The 20,636-nt window shown below is 40.1% G+C and overlaps 1 protein-coding gene and 1 pseudogene across 8 annotated transcripts in view; both read left to right on the top strand.

Annotated features, from left to right (window-relative positions):
- Positions 1–20,636, top strand: part of RGS7 (regulator of G protein signaling 7) — a 571,447-nt gene that overhangs the window by 515,646 nt on the left and 35,165 nt on the right. For all 8 annotated transcript variants that reach the window (XM_007989930.3, XM_037986188.2, XM_007989927.3 and 5 more), the window contains 4 exons: positions 5,572–5,646; positions 16,376–16,474; positions 18,001–18,062; positions 19,038–19,148. In XM_007989930.3, the coding sequence (XP_007988121.1) occupies positions 5,572–5,646; positions 16,376–16,474; positions 18,001–18,062; positions 19,038–19,148 (347 nt within the window). The remainder of the gene's footprint in view (positions 1–5,571; positions 5,647–16,375; positions 16,475–18,000; positions 18,063–19,037; positions 19,149–20,636) is intronic.
- LOC140710315 (riboflavin kinase pseudogene) lies at positions 9,152–9,873 on the top strand (annotated as a pseudogene).

The following is a 20,636-nucleotide window of genomic DNA, read 5'->3' as shown; positions in this document are numbered from 1 at the left end:
AGCTGCAGTGATGGAACTTAAAGACAGCTGTTCTGTATACCTCTCTCTCACTGTCGCTCTTCGCCACAAGTTTTGCCAACTTGTCCTGAACACAAGTATGCCTTCTGCTATAACTAACAAAAGTGTACTATCGCATGAATGGAACTAAATGGCATTTAGATGCTTTTACTTAAAATATCTTAATGAAATATACTTAATGAAAGCAAAAACTCCAGCTTCTCTTTTGCATCTCATGAGGACACTCACGTAAACGTTATGACAGTAATATTTCTCAATGATATGCTCCGTTTACTCCCTCAGGAATAGGTTCTACAGTGTTAAATCCTACTTTATAATGAATAACATTATAATAATGTTACAACCCAGCTTAGTTCGGTTGAAAAGAAATTCATCTTTGAATCACTAGAAATAACACAATTCTCTTCCAGGCTAATGTAAATAGCATTTCATTATTCCTTACATCCTACAATACCATGTGCTTAATACTGTATCCAGCAAATAGTATATATTTGAGCATTTTAATGGAATGTCTACTTGGTAACAATAATGTTATTTATATCTTATTGGGAAGATAGATATGTTTAGCTCTGCAGAAACCAATTTTACGAATTTCATGAAGGTCTGGTGCCAGCTAGTGGTACGTATTATATATGCATCAAAAAGATAATTGATTTTTTTTTTTAAGTAACCAAAGACAACATAGTCTCATCGAGATTGAAAAATTGCTTAAAAACAACATTTAAAGGAATATTGTTTGCCGTGTTGAGGAGAACCAACAGACTGCGCGTAAGAATGGATGTCTTTCTTGGCCGGGCGCCGTGACTCATACCTGTAATCCCAGCACTTTGGGAGGCCAAGACGGGTGGATCACCTGAGGTCAGGAGTTCGAGACCAGCCTGGCCAACATGGCAAAACCTTGTCTCTACTAAAAACACAAAAAATTAGCTGGGCGTGGTGGCACCCGCCTGTAATCCCAGCTACTTGGGAGGCTGAGACAAGAGAATCACTTGAACCCAGGAGGCAGAGGTTGCAGTGAGCTGAGATTGTGCTGTTGCACTCCAGCCTGGGCACAAGAGTGAAACTCCGTCTCAGGAAAAAAAAAAAAAAAATGGATGTCTGGAATGTTCTGTTGTCCTATAATGCTCTGTGTCAACTTCCACTTAGTCATTATGCTCCCATATTCTGATTACTCATGTGTCTGTCGTTCTTATTGTATCAGGAAGTTACTGGGATACGGCTCATGCCTTCGTTTCTGTAATTCACCAGGTGTCACAAGATCTAACAATTAGATGCAGAAAGAAATATTTATTGAATACATAAGAGAATTCAAGAAAAATTATTGCCATATTTCACTTACCACAGTGCATGACTTCTGAAAGCAGTTATTCAGGGGTTATCAGCACTGAGTCATGACCTTAATTATTCAGAAGTATACCAGACAACTTTGGGCCTCTAAGCTTTTTTAATCTTCAAGAATTTCCTAGTTGACTTAGATATTATAGATCTGTTGAACCATTAGCTGTCCCATGAGGCCTCCTTAGAAATTACAAGGCCTCTGAGACAAGCATCCCAGATCCAGCTATTTTAACCATTTAGTCATTAGTAACAAATTTTGAACTGGCAGATTTTATTTTCCTGGGATGGGAGCCGGGTTATAAAACATATCTTACAGTTCAGTCTCTAATAACATTTACTTTTAAAATCAATGCTTTCTTATTAATTTGCTGATATAGTGGTGTTGATAATTGGCTCAAGTGGGAATGTCAGATGTAAGCTAATGGTTCATTAATCAAATTTAAAAGGGCATCATCTTTTAAACATGAGGATGAAACTTCTAATTTCTTTCAGGACTGACAGTCAGATATGTTCCTCTGGGGAGGGGATCTTTCCACTTTATGCCTTCAATGGTTGACACAAAGGGCCATTTGTTAATTATTCCCCCTGGTGTGAAGTAAAATTGATTTGGAATCCTAGCTCGTTACGGAAGGAGTTTTAGAGTTCAAATTAGTTCAGCTTCCTCAGATGTACAAAGAAAATGCAGTTTCTGTATTTTCTATAATTGACATAGTTTTCTCAGAAACCTATTTGAAGGATAGGTTTCAATGCATGTGCTCTGCATGCCACCATATCGAAATAGTTGGTTTCGATGACTCGCTCATTTGTGGATAAATGATCACACTTTCAGTTTTCTCAGCCTTTCTCTGCTGCTATCCAACACTGGTTTTGGAAGAGAGTTTGGAGTCCAGAGGCTTTGTTTTTACAATCTTGTGCAGTGGGGCCTGAGGGCCAAGCACCTGCAGAACATCTTCCAGATCCTTGTCGATTTCTGCGATAGGCGGGTTGGTGTGGGCTGCTCCCAGGACAGCTGCAACAGGTACCATCTCATCACCTGGAACTCACTGCTGAAGTCTGTTTCAGACATCTGCTTCCAGCATAAAATCCCTGCACACTGTGGCCTTTGTCCCAACCTCAGGCTCCCATCCACCCACTATTCTTAGATCTTCTGTGCCTTTTACTACTGTGGCATGCAAGAAATTCCAGATGCCTCGACTGCCACATGAGAGGGTTGGGAAGCACTGCCTTAAGCTCATCTTTCTTGCTACCACCCATATGATATAAAATTCATGTTGACTCTGATCACATGTGGAGCTGCTTCTATGGGCATGGGACTAACTACCTCACAGGCTACCTCATACTTGTCTGGGATTTTTTATTTCTCCCTGTTACCTCTCCTTCTTCGAGTTTCTTCGACAGAGGAGAAAAATGAGGCATCTGCTGAGCTCAGTATCTTACCTTTATCTTTCGTTGCCTCCAGGTCATGAAGAAACATGCTTTCCTTTTCCTGGATATTATATCCTAATTTTTCCCATCCCTTAACATATAGAAAAACAATCTCCATGACGTATCTTATCATACTTGGCTCTTTTTTTAAAAAAAAAAAGAGAGAGCGAGAGAGAGAGAGAGACAAAATGTCACCCTATCACTCAGGCTGGAGTGTGGTGGCTCGGTCACAGCTCACTGCAGCCTCAGACTCCTCAAAGCAAGTGATCCTCCCACCTCAGTCTCTCAAACTGCTGAGATTACAGGCATAAGCCACTGCACCTGGCACTGTGCTTGGCTCCTGATATGTTGATAGCAGTTTAAAGAATTTTACTGCCTTCCTTTCCATTATGGCTTAGGCTTAGGGATGGAAGGTTGCAAAGAAATAGAAATTGAATCGAAAATGAAAACTCGATCCTTTAGTGTTTTAAAAACCTTGTCTTTGTTACACCTAGATCATGGTTGTAAACTCTGGCTGCATATTAAAATCCCAGGGGTCTTTTGAAAAAACAAATGCCTAGACCAACCATAAAAAAAAATCAAACCAGAATATCAGATACTCAGCAACCAGATGCTGGGGTAGTTTAGTGCATTGCTCAGTGTCACTTAGGAAATTAGTCCCACCCAGCTGGGTGCCCTTCCTCCCTCCTACACGGCCAAGCCGACCACTGTGCTGAACCAGTGATTTCTATTCCTAAATAGATACGCACACCAAACTCATAATTTGTTTAATGTTTGCAGTACAGTGTGTGTGTGTGTATGTGTAGTATATACATATTCTACAAAAAAAGAGAAAAAAATGTTTTCCTCATTTACTTCCTTATCCATTATAATATTATGGTGGAGTTTTGGCCCAACGGCTATGGTAGCAGGAGATGGTTCTTTAAGGAAAGTGTCCTCTATCGTCATTACACAATGAGCTGATTCCTGTTACTGTAGTGAACAGCTGACTCTGCCAATCGCATCAGCTCTGCCTTTTTGCCCTTCCTTCCCAACCCCATCCCAACTCCACAGTAGACTTCGGCATTCACAGTTTCTCTGGAGTCACTTCTAAGGACATCTAATGCTTTAATTTCTTGCAATCTGTGGGAAGAAGCAGAGAAATTGAGCAGAGACATGCAACTTGATGGTTTGTTTATTTGTTTTGAGATAGAGTTTCACTCTTGTCGCACAGGCTGGAGTGCAGTGGCGTGATCTCAGCTCACCACAACCTCCGTCTCCTGAGTTCAAGTGATTATCCTGCCTCAGCCTCCAGAGAAGCTGAGACTACAGGCGCCTGCCACCACGTCCAGCTAATTTTTGTATTTGCAGTAGAGATAGGGGTTCACCATGTTGGCCAGGCTGGTTTTGAACTCCTGACCTCATGATCCATCCACCTCGGCCTCCCAAAGTGCAGGGATTACAGGTGTGAGCCACCGCGCCTGGCTGATGTTTTTTACTAATACCAGACATCCTTAAATCCTGCACCAAAAGTAAAGGAAACACAGTCCATGCAGCCATTAACTTCTCATCACTTCTAAAGGATGTGTGATGTCTAAGCCCTTTCTACATTTAAGCTACCCTGTATTTTTGAATCTCCTGTCTTCTCTGTTTCCTGATTCATATTCTCTCCCTTCCCCTCTTCTTCCCCCCTCCTCCCCTCTCCTCCTCCAAATATACAAGAAGCTTGCAGCTATTTGTTTCTGTACAACAGAACAATAAATCCGACAAGATGAGACTCCTGAGGTTGTCAGGAAACTAACAGCAGGCTGCCGATACTTCTCCAACCCCTCTGTTTTAAAGGGGTTCACCTGCGCTTAAGGAAAAGGAAGGTCGGGAATTTATCAGAAGAAGCATGGCATCTTATTTACCAGTTTCTTTCTCCATCTTTCCCATGTTAACCATTGTATATTCTGTCTATGGCAAACAAAGATTCCTAGTCGCTGGGTTTCACAATCCCTGTAAGACAGTTCATTCTGGGAGTTGAGCTGGCTCAACTAAATGCCATTTGAGCTTTCCAACTTGGGAAAAGCAAGCCACCCATCTAATAACAGCCTTTTTTTTTTTTTTTTTTTTTGCGATGAGTTTCGCTCTTATTGCCCAGACTGGAGTGCAATGGTGAGATCACGGTTCACTGCAACCTCCACGTCCCATGTTCAAGTGATTCTCCTGCCTCAGCCTCCTGAGTATCTGGGATTACAGGTGCCCGCCACCACGCCCGGCTAATTTTTTATATTTTTAGTAGAGAGAGGGTTTCACCACGTTGGCCAGGCTGGTCTCGAACTCCTTACCTCAGGCGATCCACCCACCTTAGCTTCCCAAAGTGCTGGGATTACAGGCATGAGTCACTGCGCCTGGCCCAGCATCACTTTTTATAAAGAGGGAACTCTGCAAGAGGCTGTCTGCAGATAACTAGCAAGGGGGATCGGCCCGTTTGTCCAGGAGCGCCCTCACTTTTTCTGTCGGGTTTGTGGCTATAAATATTGACACCACTTTCACATGTGCAGCCCAACTATTTATTTTTCCTGTTTCTCTGGGAGTTATTTGACGATGGCATCTGAAGGCCTTTAAGTGTGAAGAGTTAAGAAGTATCATGTCTTTTATGACTGGCCACTGCTGATGGGACTGGCTGTGGCCATCCAGAAAACACTTCCCTTGATTTGTGTCATTGTGGCATTTGCTTGGGTTCTGGAGAGCGAGTCATTCATGATTGTTCTGGTCAGAAATTTCATGCCCAAAGATTCATTTGTCTCTCTGTTTTTCCATTTCCAGCCTGGATGTGTAAATACAACTGAAGTGGACATTAAGAAATCATCCAGAATGAGAAACCCCCACAAAACACGGAAGGTAAAACTGACATCTGTTGTGCTGATCTTGGTGATGGATTGCATTGTTTACAGGATGTCAACCATGAACACTTTCTTCCCATGTCATGGAGTATCTTCCTCACTCTTCCCAGCCCTCCACAGCCCTCCCTTCTTCAAGAATATCCCCATCCTGATGCTCAAGCACACCAGGGTCCCAAGACAGAGCGGTGGTACTGACTAACTGACAGGAGAGGAACAGGAAGTGGAGGACCCCCTTCCTCTCCCAGAGAAGGGTGTGGCCTTCAGAGCCCAGGAAAGGAGGAAAAGAAGATGGAGGTTTTCTAAGGATGATTTCTAAGGAAATCTAAGGATGATTTCTTTAGAAATCATCCTTAGAAAACCTGATACTGATGAGAGAAGGGCATTTTAAAACCCGAGGAAAGGGGGATATCTAAAAGATATTTAATTACAGAAAGAGTGCAGGGACCCCCTCTTAACACTAGAATTTTGTGACACAACCATAAGACAGTGGTTGTATTTCAGTGTTCGTTATCTGAGAGAATATCGGTGTGCAGGGTGCAGAGAAAGCTATTCCGAGTTCAGTGACATTTTAAATAACCCTTTGAAAATGCATAGCGATAGTCTCTACATATTTTTTAAAACAACACGTACAACTAGAAGGGATTTTTATTCATTCCATAAAACATGCTTGATGTACACAAGAATTTCTGGCCTGTAGCAGTCACTTTGAGAACACAGCTTATTGATTGGTCCTGCAGGATTAATACATCCCACAAAGTTCAAGGTCTTCTTTTCTGTGACTATTTCCTTAGTATTTCTTCAGCCATAGTGTTTACCAGAGTCTGTGTCCCTGCAGTAAGCACCCAATATTTTTTTCTAGTCTTATTTTATGTTGCCTTTTCTCCCATCCCTAGAAACATATAGCTTCATGTTCAAAGGCCCCAGTATGGTCCAAGTACCTTTTCTTTCTTTTAAGGCAGTTTACCTTGATGTTAGGATAAACAAGCCGAAGCAAAGCACCACAAAACCAATTCAGATGCGGTGCTCAAATGTATCTGCCCCTAGGAACTCTCCAAGGGAGAGGCGAAGTCAGACCAAAGCAAGCCTGTCTGGTCTGTTTCTCTTGTGACTGGCCCTGCTTAATTGCTTTCATCTTCTGCTCACAGCACATCCTGAGGGCACCAAGAACTAGTTTTGCAGAACAAGATTCAAAAATGCTATCAGCTCTCCAAAAAGTGCATTAAGCCACCTCTCTCCACTTTCTGAATAGTGAAATTACTCTTCGAAATACTTTATTGGGTGTCCTGTTTCCTCCAACAGACACTAACCCAGACATGCTGTGATTCAGAAGAGAAAGCACATGAATTGACAAGATAGCACTTAGACACAATAAAGGCATCATTTATACTCTCTTTTCGGCACCATATTCAGTATTGATCATCTTTCTTGTGTTTCACATGGCACCCTTCTTTTTGAACATTTGAGAAGCATTAGTTTACAATGTTGTTCTTCACATACCATCAGCCCTCATTTAATGATGAAAAGCCCATGAGGCATTGCAAGGTGAAATATTGTAAAAAAACAGAATCATTGAGATCTAGCTCTCTTTGTTTCAATAACATCTCATTTCTTGTGAATCAATAATGATAGAATGACAGGGCCTCACTCCAGAGCTGTCTGGCGCTAACATTTGCCAGGAGAAAACAAAAGTCCTGAAAAATCTGACAGCAATTAACAGGTATGCCCTTATTTTCCACAGTTGGAGAAAACTGATTTTTCTCACCTTTTGATACATATAGTTTCTCACAGTCAGAAGTGTTCAATTTGCTAGAATCTTCGCAGAGGATAATGTTATTTTACATGGAAGGTTATACGACTCCCAGCCACATACTAATATGTTTTTCTTAGAAGTTTCACCACTGATACTTCATATGATATGAAGTATACAACTATGATATGCTCATAGTTGTTTAGGAACTGTAATGATCCACTGAATTAGCAAAATTAAGGAGTCTCTGCTCTATGCCAGACAAGTCCTGGGCTTTAGGTACTCCACAGTAAATGGGACAGTCAGGGCCTTGCTCCCCCTAATTCATGGTCTCATAAGGGTACAGGTATTGAGCAAGGAGACAAATGTCTGTATATGGATATAAGTTTATGATTTCGTCAAGCTTTATGTAGTCTGCTGGGGCCGCCTTAACAAAATACCGCAAACTAGGTGGTTTAAAGAGTAGGAATTTGTTACCTCATAGTTACGGAAACTAGAAGTTCAAGATCAGGGTGGTGGCAAGTTCAGTTCCTGTGGCGTGTCTCTTCCTGGCTTGGGGATGGCCGCCTTCTCCTATGCTCAGTGGCTTTTCCTGTGTGTGCATAGAGACAGAGAGAAAAACAAAACACAACAACCCACTCTGGGTCTCTTCCTCTTCTTAAAAGGACATCAGTTCTATTGTATTAGTTCCCACCCTATAACCCCACCTAACCTTCATTTCCTCTTCACAGGCCGGATCTCCAAATACAGCTGTGTTGGGGGATAGGGATGCAACGTAAGAATTTGGGGGAGGGGACACAACTCCGCCCGTGACACATGACAAAGGGAATTTAAGTGATTTGTGCTTGTAATTGCCACTGCATTTTATCAGTGAATATCTTGACAGCAATCAGCAAGCTGTTTCACCACCCTCTGAGGGGTCCACAGCTCTGTGTCTGCGGAGCAGGCAACACTGTGAGATCCCAAGCCACAGAGGCCAGCCAGTCGCCCCTGGGCACCACCCTTCCCTTCCGCCCTAATTGGGCTATCTCTGTAGCGCGTCCTCCCGGCTGTGCGGTCGGCCTCAGTCTTTATACTGCGGCTGCTCAGGAAGTGGAACCTATGGAACACGCTTAATCTTTGAAAGCAGATAATGCTCGTAGCAAGGAGAGCTGCTGACCATTTCTTTGGGAGCGAGCTGTAACAATTTTCCTGTTATTACGTGCCATAACAAGAGTAAAGGACCCAGTAAATCCCTCAACTAACAGTCTAGCATAGGTGCCTGAAGAATATCAGAATCATTCCACATTTCATTTGGGAATGTTGTATCTAATTGTTGAATTTTTGACATGTTTATCAAATATAAGAAGCGAAGGCTTTGCTGTATGGATGATTTGAGCTATGTTAAGAATCTACCATTAGTCCATTTTCAAGTCTTTCTATTTAATTAGAATATACTACAATATAAGGAAATAGGTAAAAATCTCAAGGATCTATGAAAGAATGATAATGTAGCATAGCCAGAAAGAAATCAGCCTAATCTAGGTAAGTTTGAAGGGGAACCGTCTGCCTGATGTTCTTGAGTCTGATACTATTAATTTTGACTGTAGTAGATTCTGTATTAGCCAGAGTTCTCCAGAGAAACCAAACCAGAAACAGAGAGTGGGGGGCGGGAGCGGGGGAGAAAGACAGAGACTTATATTAAGGCATTGGCTCACAGGATTATTGAGGCTTGGCGAGTTCAAACTCTGATGTGGGAGGCCAACAGGCTGGAGACCTAGGGAAGAGTGGCAGTTTAAATCCAAAGACACAGCTCTTGTGTCGCCGGGAAGCTTTTGCTGGGTTACTGGCGTCATGGACCCACCTCGGCGTGTTGTCTTGTCGCCAGGCCCCTGGTGCACCCCAGCGGCAGGCAGAGCTCACGGCCATGCCTTCGCCCCACCCGCTGCTGGTCCAGGGTCCGGGCACCGCGTCGATGGCGGCTCCGCAAAACACTGGACCCGGCTGCAGCCCGTGTCCTGAGCCGACTGGACTATAACATGAGGCATCTGCGCCGCTTCTGCCGGGCCCAAGTGGTGCGGGGTTTTGGCCGTGGCTCCAGGCAGCTGGGCATCCCCGCAGCTAATCTTCCTGAACAAGTTTAGTAGCTAATCTTCCAGTTGATGTATCCATCGTCATTTATTATGGTTGGGCCAGGGTTGGAAGTGGAGATGGCCTTAGGTGGTGGTGAGCATAGGATGGACCCCTACCACAAGAATACGAAGAAGTCCATGGAAAGGCTTATCCCGCATACCTTCAAAGAGGACTTCTATGGGGAAATCCCCAATGCGGCCATTGTTGCCTACCTCAAACCAGAAAAGAACTTTATTTAGAGTCACTTATTTCAGCAATTCCCGGCGACATTGAGGAGGCTAAGAAACGACTAGATTTACCAGAACATTTGAAACTCAAGACAATTTCTTCCAGGTTTCTAAAAACAAAATAATGAACAGCCCCTGATGAAAAAAACATATTATTTATTCATTCACTGTTTTCTAGTATTTTAGTGTTTATTACCATCTAGCCTCATCTTGGTTATATTTTAAAACTCAAACGTTTTCCTATAGCTGCGAATTAAACAGTACAATATAGTTACCATATCATGCTTCAGCTGTTAAATTAAGGCCAACATGTCATAGCACTAAAAAGATTCATTTAAAAATCAATATTTAAAAAAATATATTGATTAAAATGTATCACTAGAAAGGTATTACATGTCTTATAATGGAAGTGAAATGTATTGTAAGTACGGGTAAAAAGACAAATCACTAGTTTGAGATGAAAACTAAAATTTTCATGGTAAAATACCAACATGTATGTACTCGTGTAGTTTGTACTTCTAGACAGAGAAGGCTTATAAAAGTAAATGCATTAAATAGAAGTTCAATAGTTTATCATAAACCTACATGGAATACACCTAGACTTTGTATTTTTGATATTTTGTGCATTAATATATTATTAGAAACATGAAGATGTTTGTGAATTTTTTTAAGTCATTTTCTTTGAAGTCACATCATTGTACCATCTTTATTTTTGTACAGAGCTGCTTCAATTCTATCATCTGGACCTCCCCTGCCTGTTTTTCTGTTTGTTTAATACAGTAAAATAAGTGTTTTTCAAATCTGTACATCTTTTTGTGGGATAACGCTTTTTTTTTTTAAGAGTAAATATCCTTCTTCTTCAAAACAACAAGCAACAACAAAAAAGGCAGTCTGGAGGCAGAATCCCTTCTTGCTCAGGCAAGGTCAGCCTTTGTTCTATTAAGGCCTTCAGCTGATTGGGTGAGGCCCACCCACATTATGGAGGGCAACCTGTTTTACTCGAAGTCCATTGATTTAAATGTTAATCCCATCCAATAAACACCGTCACAGAAACATCCAGAGTAATATTTGTCCACATATCTGAGTACTATGAGCCAGCCAAGTTGACACAAAATTCACCACCACAGGCTATATCCTTCTGTAGGACAAGAGCAAGAGGGGTCCTAGGACACAAAGCCTGAGGGAAATGGTAAGAGCATCTGCATGTATGTGACTGAATCCACACTTTGGGCTCTGTCCTGTAACGTTAGCGCCCATATTTCAAAATAACAGTAAGCTATTTCCTATCCTGTTCTCCTTTTCCTCTGTCACCTTCATTTGGACATCATGGCACTAAATATTACAGTTAACAGCATCAGTGAAAAGCTAATGTGCACATCCTAGAAGAACAACAGCAAATGTATAATTAGCTGTCTGGTTTTCCCGCTATTAATAATCCAGTGGTTGTAGCTGTTTCTGCATAAAATATGGATGTGTCCTCAACTCCATATACAACATGTGTACATTTACATTTTAACGTGTTACTGAACAGCATAAACTACTCATATCTTAGAGCAACACAAAAGTGTGTTGAGTAAAGGGTATAGTAAAGGTGCAGGCAATAGAAATTGCTTAAATGAGAATGAATAAAGAGGGGACTTTACTTTTTTTTGAAATGGAGTCTCTCTCTGTCTTGCCCAGGCTGGAGTGTAGTGGCGGAACCTCGGCTCACTGCAGCCTCTGCCTCTCAGGTTCAAGTGATTCTCCTGTCTCAGCCTCCCAAGTAGCTAGGACTACAGGCATGTGCCGCCACACCCTGCTCATTTTGTATTTTTAGTAGAGATGGGGTTTCACCATGTTGGCTAGACTGGTCTCAAACTCCTGATCTCAGGGGATCCACTCGCCTCAGCTTCCCTAAGTGCTGGGATTACAGGCATGAGCCACCACACCAGGCCAAGAGGGGACTTTTCTGATTCATGGTCTGAAACCTTGTGGCAGGCAGGGGTCGAGCTGGCCCAGGGGTGTGAGTGGACCCAGCTCTCTCACGCTCTCTCTCTGGTCGCCTTCTCTCTGCTTCTTTCTCTGTACTGGCTTTCTCCATATTGTGTCAGATATGGTCACAGTCTGTTCTCCAGTTCCACTGAGCAACCCTGAAAGAAAGAGAACTATTACCACGTCAGCCAGTCAGAAAAGCCCCAGCGATTACATTTCACATGGAAACACAGAAAGGCATCTTGCACTTTGTGGTTTCTATTTTACAGTCTCTGACTTGGTTCTTGGTCTGTTTGAGTTGCTGTGACAAAATATCTTAGACTGGGTAATTTATAAACAACAGAAATGTATTGCTCACAATTCTGGAGTCTGAGAAGTCCAGTAACAAGGCACCAGCAGATTTCATATCTTTTACGAGCTCACTCTGTGCTTCAAAGATGGTGCCTTCTCACTGTGTCCTCACATCGTGGAATATGCAGATGAGCCCCCTCAGGCCTCTTTATAAGGGCACTAATCCCATTCACAAGGGCTTCACCCTCATACCTAGTCATCTCCCGAAGTCCCTACCTTTTAATACCATCACATTAGGGGTTGAGGATTTCAACATATGAATTTTGGAGAGACACAAACATTCAGACCATAGCAAACCCCCACCCCCCACCTTAAAAAAAAAAAAAAAAAGGATAATTTTTCTAGTTCTCTTCTAAAATGTCAAGGGAAATCACCTATGATTTATGTAGGAAGCCAAATCTATTTTATTTAATGAATAAATAGATGGCACTGTATATGAAAAAGTGCTTGTCTTAGCACCATAGGGAATAAAAGAACATGTTAATCAAGCCAAAGTATTGCAAATAAATGATTTTGCTATTGAAACTGAAAATGGATCTCAATTAGTTAATTTGATTTTCCCCCTGCTGCATTAAGAGATTTTATTTCTCTTCCTCTCTAACCCTACCTGTTTCTAGCTCTATGCCACCCCACCCTGTACCACAATTTGAATACATTTTTTTCCAAAACATGCAAAGCCTTTTACATTGCAAATAATTTTCATAACTTGCCTGCCAAAATAGGATTAATCTCTTTGCCTCCTTTGTCCATAAAATAATCCCCACATATAAAATTATATTCTTCTCGGCTGTTTTCATTGTAGCCAACAATCAAAGTTAAAAGCTATCACTATCCCCAGGAAATGAACAGTGCTCAGATTGGTGAAAGAGAGACCTCCTGATGTTGAATTTTATGTAAGACAAGAAATGGAAACTCTGCAGTAACTTCAGAGCCAGTAGCCAGGTGCCTGGAAGATGTTTTAAGCAACACTTTCCAATGGTTTGGGTCATGGTCTCTGTTTTTTTGTTGTTGTTTTTTTTTTTTTTGAGACAGAGTCTTGCTCTGTCACCAGACTGGAATGCAGTGGTGCGATCTTGGCTCACTGCAACCTCTGCCTCCCGGGTTCAAGTGATTCTCCTGCATCAGCCTCCTGAGTAGCTGGGACTACACGCATGTGCCACCATACCCGGCTAATTTTGTATTTTCAGTAGAGATGGGGTTTCACCATGTTGGCCAGGGTGGTCTCTATCTCCTGATCTTGTGATATGCCCGCCTCGGCCTCCCAAAGTACTGGGATTACAGGCGTGAGCCACCGCGCCCAGCCTCTTATGGGACCTCTACGGAGTTTACAGGAAATGCATAAATGTTGAAATCATTATAGAAATGTAGAGATAAAAGATAACTTATGGGTCATTTTACTTTCATGATACCACAAATTGCTGTGTTTTTCTAGCAGTCTTTTATTTTTATATCTTAGCCCAAAAACTTACTGTTTAAACCATTAGCTATTTTTTATAAGCACTGTTTACATGACCTGTAGATGATTACTTAAAAACTTTAAATAATTAAACCAAGTTAAAAAAGAATGGAAACTTCAAGTCTCAGAGTCTTTTTATTTTTCTTTTCAAAAAATAAGGTGATACAATTGAAAAAATAGCAGATACTGAAAGGTACAACTATTATATAATTGGCGATCTCTCTGTTGCCTAATTTTAATTGACAAATAATAATTGCACATATTTATGAGGTAATATTCAATAAACATATATACCATGGAATGAACAAATCAGAGTAATCAACATATTCATCACCGCAAATATTTATCCTTTTTGTGGCAAGAACATTTAAAATCCTCTCTTTTAGTTACTTTGAAATATGTAATACATTATTATTAACAATAGTCACCTTGCTGTCCAGTAGAACCCTAGGGCTTATTCCTCCTAGCTAACTGACTTTGTACCCATTGACCAATATCTTTCTTTTCCCACCCGCTATCCCAGCCTCTGGTAACTGTTACTCTACTCTCTACTTCAACTTTTTTGTATTCCACATATGAGTGTAATTCTATGGTAAATACCTCTCTGCCTAGCTTATTTAACTAAACATAATGTCCTCTAGGCTCATCCATGTTATTGCAAACGACAGAATTTCTTGTTCTATAAAGGCTGAATAGTGTTCCATTATGTATATACACCACATAATTTTTTCAAAAAATCAACCTCTACTGTTATTTCAGAATTCAGAAGGTTGTTTTATTTAATCATGTTCAAATATAGCTAGTATCAGCTTGGGCCATTTCCATTCCTTCAGTGTAAATTAAATCACTTTATATTCCAGGCCTTATGCTTGTTATTCTTTTCTGTTTCATAATACTTATCGTATTTTTAGTCATATGTTTATTTGTGTAATTGCCTGTGTAACTTCTTTCCCTTCCACTGGGTTGTGAGTTCCAGTGCAGAAAGAAGCACATCTATTTTATTTGTATTTCCCTAATGCTTAGTACTATATCCAGTATATAGTAAGTGTTCAATAAATGTTGAATGAATGAATGAATGAGTGAAAAAATAAGTGAAATAAAAGGGCTAGTTTAAGCCATTCAGCTCCATCCTGTTCAGGGTAAATTCAAAGCATATGAGCAAATCCTTGTGTTGAAATGGATGGCCATTTGCTGCCTCTTGTTTGGCATTATAAAAAAAGAAAAAAAAAAGAAAACAGAAGTGGATGTCTTCAGTAATGGGAATTGGGTTCCCAAGGGTCTGGTGCTAGGGCAAGAGAAGGGCATTGATGAGGCCTACTCAAGATAGTCTGGGAACAGATAATCCCAATGATTAAATCCAAGTTAAAAATCTATTAAAGAAAGGATGAGAGCACCAAAAAAAGGATGGAGGCCAGGTATGGTGGCTCACGCCTGTAATCCCAGCACTTTGGGAGGCCAAGGCGGGTGGGTCACCTGAGGTCAGGAGTTCAAGACCAGCCTGGCCAACATGGTGAAACCCTGTCTCTACTAAAAATACAAAAATTAGCCAGGTGTGGTGGCACATGCCTGTAATCTCAGCTACTGGGGGTCTGAGGCAAGAGAATCACTTGAACCCAGGAGGAGGTTGCAGTGAGCCAAGATTGTGCCACTGCACTCCAGCCTAGATGACAGAATGAGACTCTGTCTCCAAAAAAAAAAAAAAAAAAAGGACGGAGCGGGGGAGGACACAAGGGCAAAACCACATCCAAAAGGCGCAAATACAGAGTCAAGAGGTAATGTTAAGTGGACGTAAGGTCCTAGTGAAAGCGGATCAGGAACAAAAATACATTGAATTTAGAGATATTGGCAAGCTTGGTGACTGGCCTGAAAATTGGTATCATTAGGCATCTGGATCTAACCTCATCTAAAGTGTCTTTGCAAACCTTATCTGGTACTAATTTTGTGGAGTTCATGCAGTTTTATTATGCCCTCATTCTTCTTGCTCATGTCCAAAGAAAAAGCACTCAATAACACACATTAAATTCTTTATTTTAAAGGAATAGTGTAATATTCAAGAAAAAATAATTTGGCTTCTTCCTTGAGTTGACACGTGAGATGTCTCACACTCAGTTACAGATAGTTTTTCGTCCCTTTAGTCACCAGATCTTTATTTATACTTACTAAGCAATGCGCCTTTCTCAAAAAAGAGTCTTCCTAAGTAGTAGGTCTGACCTTTTGACAAGTTAATAAAAAAGTACAAGGGTATTGAGAATTCCAAAGATGCATGACGCCTCTGGGGTCACTGATGTTTGCAAATGGCACCCATTGGCAAGGCCAGTATGGTGAGGTAAATAACCCACTGTTGATACAGAGAATAGGACTACCCCGGTGTCTTCTATTGCACCATCAGAAATCAAATCAGCAATAGAATTCTTGACTTGTCAGTCTCCTCAGTGCTCCATTTAATTTCTATGTAAAATATCAAGTTATTTTTAAATCTTCTTTTGGGTTATTGCATTTCTATTCTATTCTGCATCCACCTCTCTATTTTCTTAAATGAATGCTTATGAAACGTTAGTTATTGCTGACATTCTCCAACTTGGTATTCCGAGCCTGCTCTCAAAGTTTATCACATGCACCTTGTTCTCTACTTATAATCAATTATTCTGTCAAAGTTAATAATCTAACTACAATTTTTTCAGAGCTGTGCTTCTATTTTATATGCATATATTTATCATAGCAGTGCCTTTTGAATTTTGATAAGAAGCTTAATCCAATAAGCTTTGAGAGACCTTATTGAATTTATGCTAGAGTTACTTTTTAGAAAGTCTGTGACTGTAAATGATATTTTGTCCTAAAATGTTTATTTTTTATTTTAATATAGTCTGTCTATGGTTTACAAAATGATATTAGAAGTCACAGTCCTACCCACACTCCCACACCAGAAACTAAACCTCCAACAGAAGATGAGTTACAACAACAGGTGAGTCAACCTATGAGATGACCTGTTAAAGGTTTACAGAGTAACAGCTATGAAAACCGAGAGTAAATGTTAATAGTGGGTATTTTTAAAGGTTATCTGTATGATTGCCTGTTTCATATGGAAGATTTGCAGTTAAAAGATAATAAAATTTTCCAATTTTAAGTATTGTAATTACTTGAAAATGTATCAATATATGGTAACGATTTTCAAAACCCCTCACTCTTTATTTACCCAAATCCTTGTTACTCTAACCAGTTGTAAAAATCACCTATGCTGATTTGTAGTTGACTCCATCATCAATAGTTACTTTGTACCCCAAAGCTCTGTTTTAAAGAGTAAGAGGACAAGAGGTTGAGAACATTGTCACACTTCCCATATCCAATGATAGGACATTTTCTTCACAAGAGTGCTTATTCTTCCTTTCCGCAGTGGTGATTTCTCTCTACCTCTTGAAGTTTTTTCTTATCAACACTGGTGTACAGTCATGGAGTCATGCTAATACTATCCAAGTAATATTATAATAATATCCAAGTAATAGTTCAAAGCAAACTCCAGTATTTCAAATCAAATAATAGTTAAATTTCTTGATTGGTTCAGTCATGGGGCTTTATTCTCATTTTGACTCTTTTCCCTTAATATTTTATTATAATACGGTTTATCAAGAGTGTAATATATACTTTTCTAGTAGATTTATAATAATCAGGAAGGAAAAGTCATTCAGAGAGTTTTTAATTAAAGTTTTCTGTGCGTGATTATCCCATGTGAGCGTTTGTCATGAATTGCTGATAAAAATTATTCTCAAAACACATATCATTGATGCTTTCTTGGTATTAGGAGATAGGATTTATTTTGAAATTATAGTAATAAATAATTTTCTAAATTTGGAGGGAAGTGTGATTCTGGATTTAGGTATTCACCATGAATGAATGTTTAAAATCTCTACAATTTTATTTTTTATTTTTTTGAAACAGAGTCTTGCTCTGTCACCCAGACTGTAGTGCAGTGGTGTGATCTCAGCTCACTGCAACCTCTGCTTCAAAGTCCCAAGTGATCCTCCTGCCTCAGCCCCCAGAGTAGCTGGGACTATAGTACCTGCACCACTACACCTGGCTAATGTTTGTATATATTTTTACAGACAGGGTCTCACTATGTTGGCCAGGCTGGTCTCGAATTCCTGGGCTCAAGTGATGCGCCCACCTCGACCTCCCAAAGTGCTAGGATTACAGGCGTGAGCCACTGCACCCAGCAAAATCTCTACAATTTTAAAATAAAATTACATTTCATTAAAGTAGGCAGAATGGTCAAACTCATTGCTGTTCTAAAGTGATATCAGTTGTGTTCACATTCCAACATTTCATTTTGTCAACTCTTTAGAAGCCCTCTGCTTTTATTTTTTTAACCAACTTTGAAATTGTACTGACATAGAATATACTCTTGTTCAGAATTGCCCAGTCGATCATGATTTAGAGTGGAAAATTGTGAAAATGTCATTACTTATGTAACTCCTTCTCTAATCCTCCTTTCAGATAAAATATTGGCAAATACAGTTAGATAGACATCGGTTAAAAATGTCAAAAGTCGCTGACAGGTGAGTATTTCAAAGTGTCTACATAAATTTTAAAATTTCTTATGACAATTAAATGTGTTTAAAAATGAAAGACAGCTGTTGGGACAGATAATTAAAATCCTATAAGTAATGTGATTTTGTTTTCCTTTTTGCACATAGAAAAATTTTCAAATAACTCTTTTGACGTAGTTTAAATGACAGAATGATTATAATTGTCTTAAATGCCTAGACGTCCAGTCCTTGTTCAACTAAGAATCAGATATAGCGGATAATTCTGCAGAGTCTAGCCTTTTCACTCCTGCCGGAACACATGAAACTTTCCGTTTATTGATTACCTTTTGGCAACTTGGAGCTTCTCTATAAACTTACTTTAACAGTAACAATTGACACTGTTCCTGCCTGACTTCGGAATATGAATGAAACTCAAATTTTAGATATTTTCCCTTTCTTCATTTAAATCTGTTCTTAATGCCATTCATATTCTTCACTTTTGGGCATTGCCAACTCCTGCCTCTCCAACTTCTTTCCCTTCTCCCTTTTTAAATTTTGTATATACATTTAAAAAACTTGTCAGTGGCTCCCATTTTACTTAATTCCTGTGAATACTTTCGACAGAATTTCCCTTTTAAGCCCTTCTCTAAGTTAGCTAAAATCTGTTCTGCTGTGGGTGGACTGATTAACCAAAGATCGGAACTGACTCTTCGCGGTGCCCTTCACACACTGACCTCTTCCATAGTGCTTCATGTTAAACAAGGGATATTGATTTATACAGCTGAGGCATGAGGAGAGATGGAATCTTTAGCCACAGTTTTCTGCCAAAAAGCACAATAAGTTGTTGCATGAAAGTTATTGAAACATGAAGATTGCCATTGGATTTCATTCTTTAAGTGAGCAAGAATTCCTTGGTCCCACATTTTTATATTGTTTTCCTTGCTTTGGACTGGCTGTAACCCCAGTCAGAAAACTAAAGAAAGTGGAAATGTTTTTTCTCCCTAGTCTACTAGGTTACACGGAACAGTATTTAGAATACGACCCGTTTCTCTTGCCACCTGATCCTTCTAACCCATGGCTGTCCGATGACACCACTTTCTGGGAGCTTGAAGCAAGGTAGGTGGCATTTTGTCTTTCTCACAAATATGTTGCTGTATTTCAGGGTCTGAGTGAAATGGGAAGGAATTTATTGTTGGCTAATTGTGAATGTAATTTTGTTCTTTGTCTCCATTGGCTCATATCTAACATTCTTGTTTGAGATAATGGCTTTTGAACCTTAGACATTCAGGTTTGCATTAAGATTTGCATTGCTGGAAAGACCAACCCAAAATTAGAGGTGCAATTATTCAGAGTTAGGATCTTCAGTTCTTGAAATTTAGCTCATTGCTATTATTTTCCTGGAAAACCCACGTAGTGACAAAGGCTCATGTATTCAAGTAAAATGAATGCTAAAGCCATGCATACTTAAGCCCAACACAAGTATTTCTTTATAAATTGAATTTTAAAACAAAATGGTCTTACCATAAACACTGTAAGAGAAACTGGCAAGACACTTACTTCCTAAGAAAAGCAAAGCACCACTTAGGACTCCCTGGTTTCCTTCATGAGCTATATGGGGAAAGAATTACATCATCAGTCTCAACAGAGTCATAAAAAGATCATGGCATATCACTTAACAAAGAAAAGATTGGTACTCTGTCATATTTCTAGCAGTTCTCTAGATTGCATTTCTGGACTATCTCTTTCTTTTGCATCCAGACATGAATCTTAAACACTGGACATGCCCAGAAGTCTTCATCCACAAATTAAAGATTTTACAGATGAGAAAGCTGGAACCCTAAAATATTGTGACTCAGCTAGGATTAGGTCACAGATTTAATTGACACCCGAGTCATAAGCTAGTATTGAGATCTTTTGGTTACCAATGCATTTTCCCCAGTTCACTATACCTGCATGACACTGTGTGCCATAGTGGTTAAGAAATGTGTGCCTGGTGTGGTGGCTCACACCTGTAATCCCAGCACTTTGGGAGGCTGAGGTGGGTGGATCACCTGAAATCAGGAGTTCGAGACCAGCCTGGCCCAAGTGGTGAAACCCCATCTCTACTAAAAGTATAAAAAGTAGTGGGTCATGGTGGCAGGCGCCTGTAATCCCAGCTACTCGGGAGGCTGAGGCAGGAGACTCTCTTGAGCCCGGGAGGCGGAGGTTGCAGTGAGCCAAGATCGCACCATTGTACTCTAGCCTGGTTGACAAGAGCGAAACTCTGTCTCAGAAAAAAGAAAGAAAAGAAGTGTGGCATTGAGGTCAGAACATCTGGATCTTTGCCCCTTATTACTTGCCTGACATTGGCAAGTGATAACTCTATGCCTCAATTTCCTCATCTGTAAATAATAAGATTAATAGTGCCTATCTCATAAAGTGGCTGGCAGAAACTAAAAGAGACCATTTTTGTAAAGTCCTTAGCACATAATGCTCAATAAATGGTAGACTTTATTATTAATACTAATGTACATGATGATTTCACGCAGAGCCGTTAATCAGAGGTATATTTTTTTGAAACAAAAGGTAAAGATGGGAACTTCGAGGCACACATGATTTTAAAGG

This window comes from Chlorocebus sabaeus, chromosome 25, assembly GCF_047675955.1.
Source record: "Chlorocebus sabaeus isolate Y175 chromosome 25, mChlSab1.0.hap1, whole genome shotgun sequence".
NCBI classification, from domain to species: Eukaryota; Metazoa; Chordata; class Mammalia; order Primates; family Cercopithecidae; genus Chlorocebus; species Chlorocebus sabaeus.
Note: the sequence above shows the minus strand (reverse complement) of the source record. Positions and strands in the feature narration are given on the sequence as shown.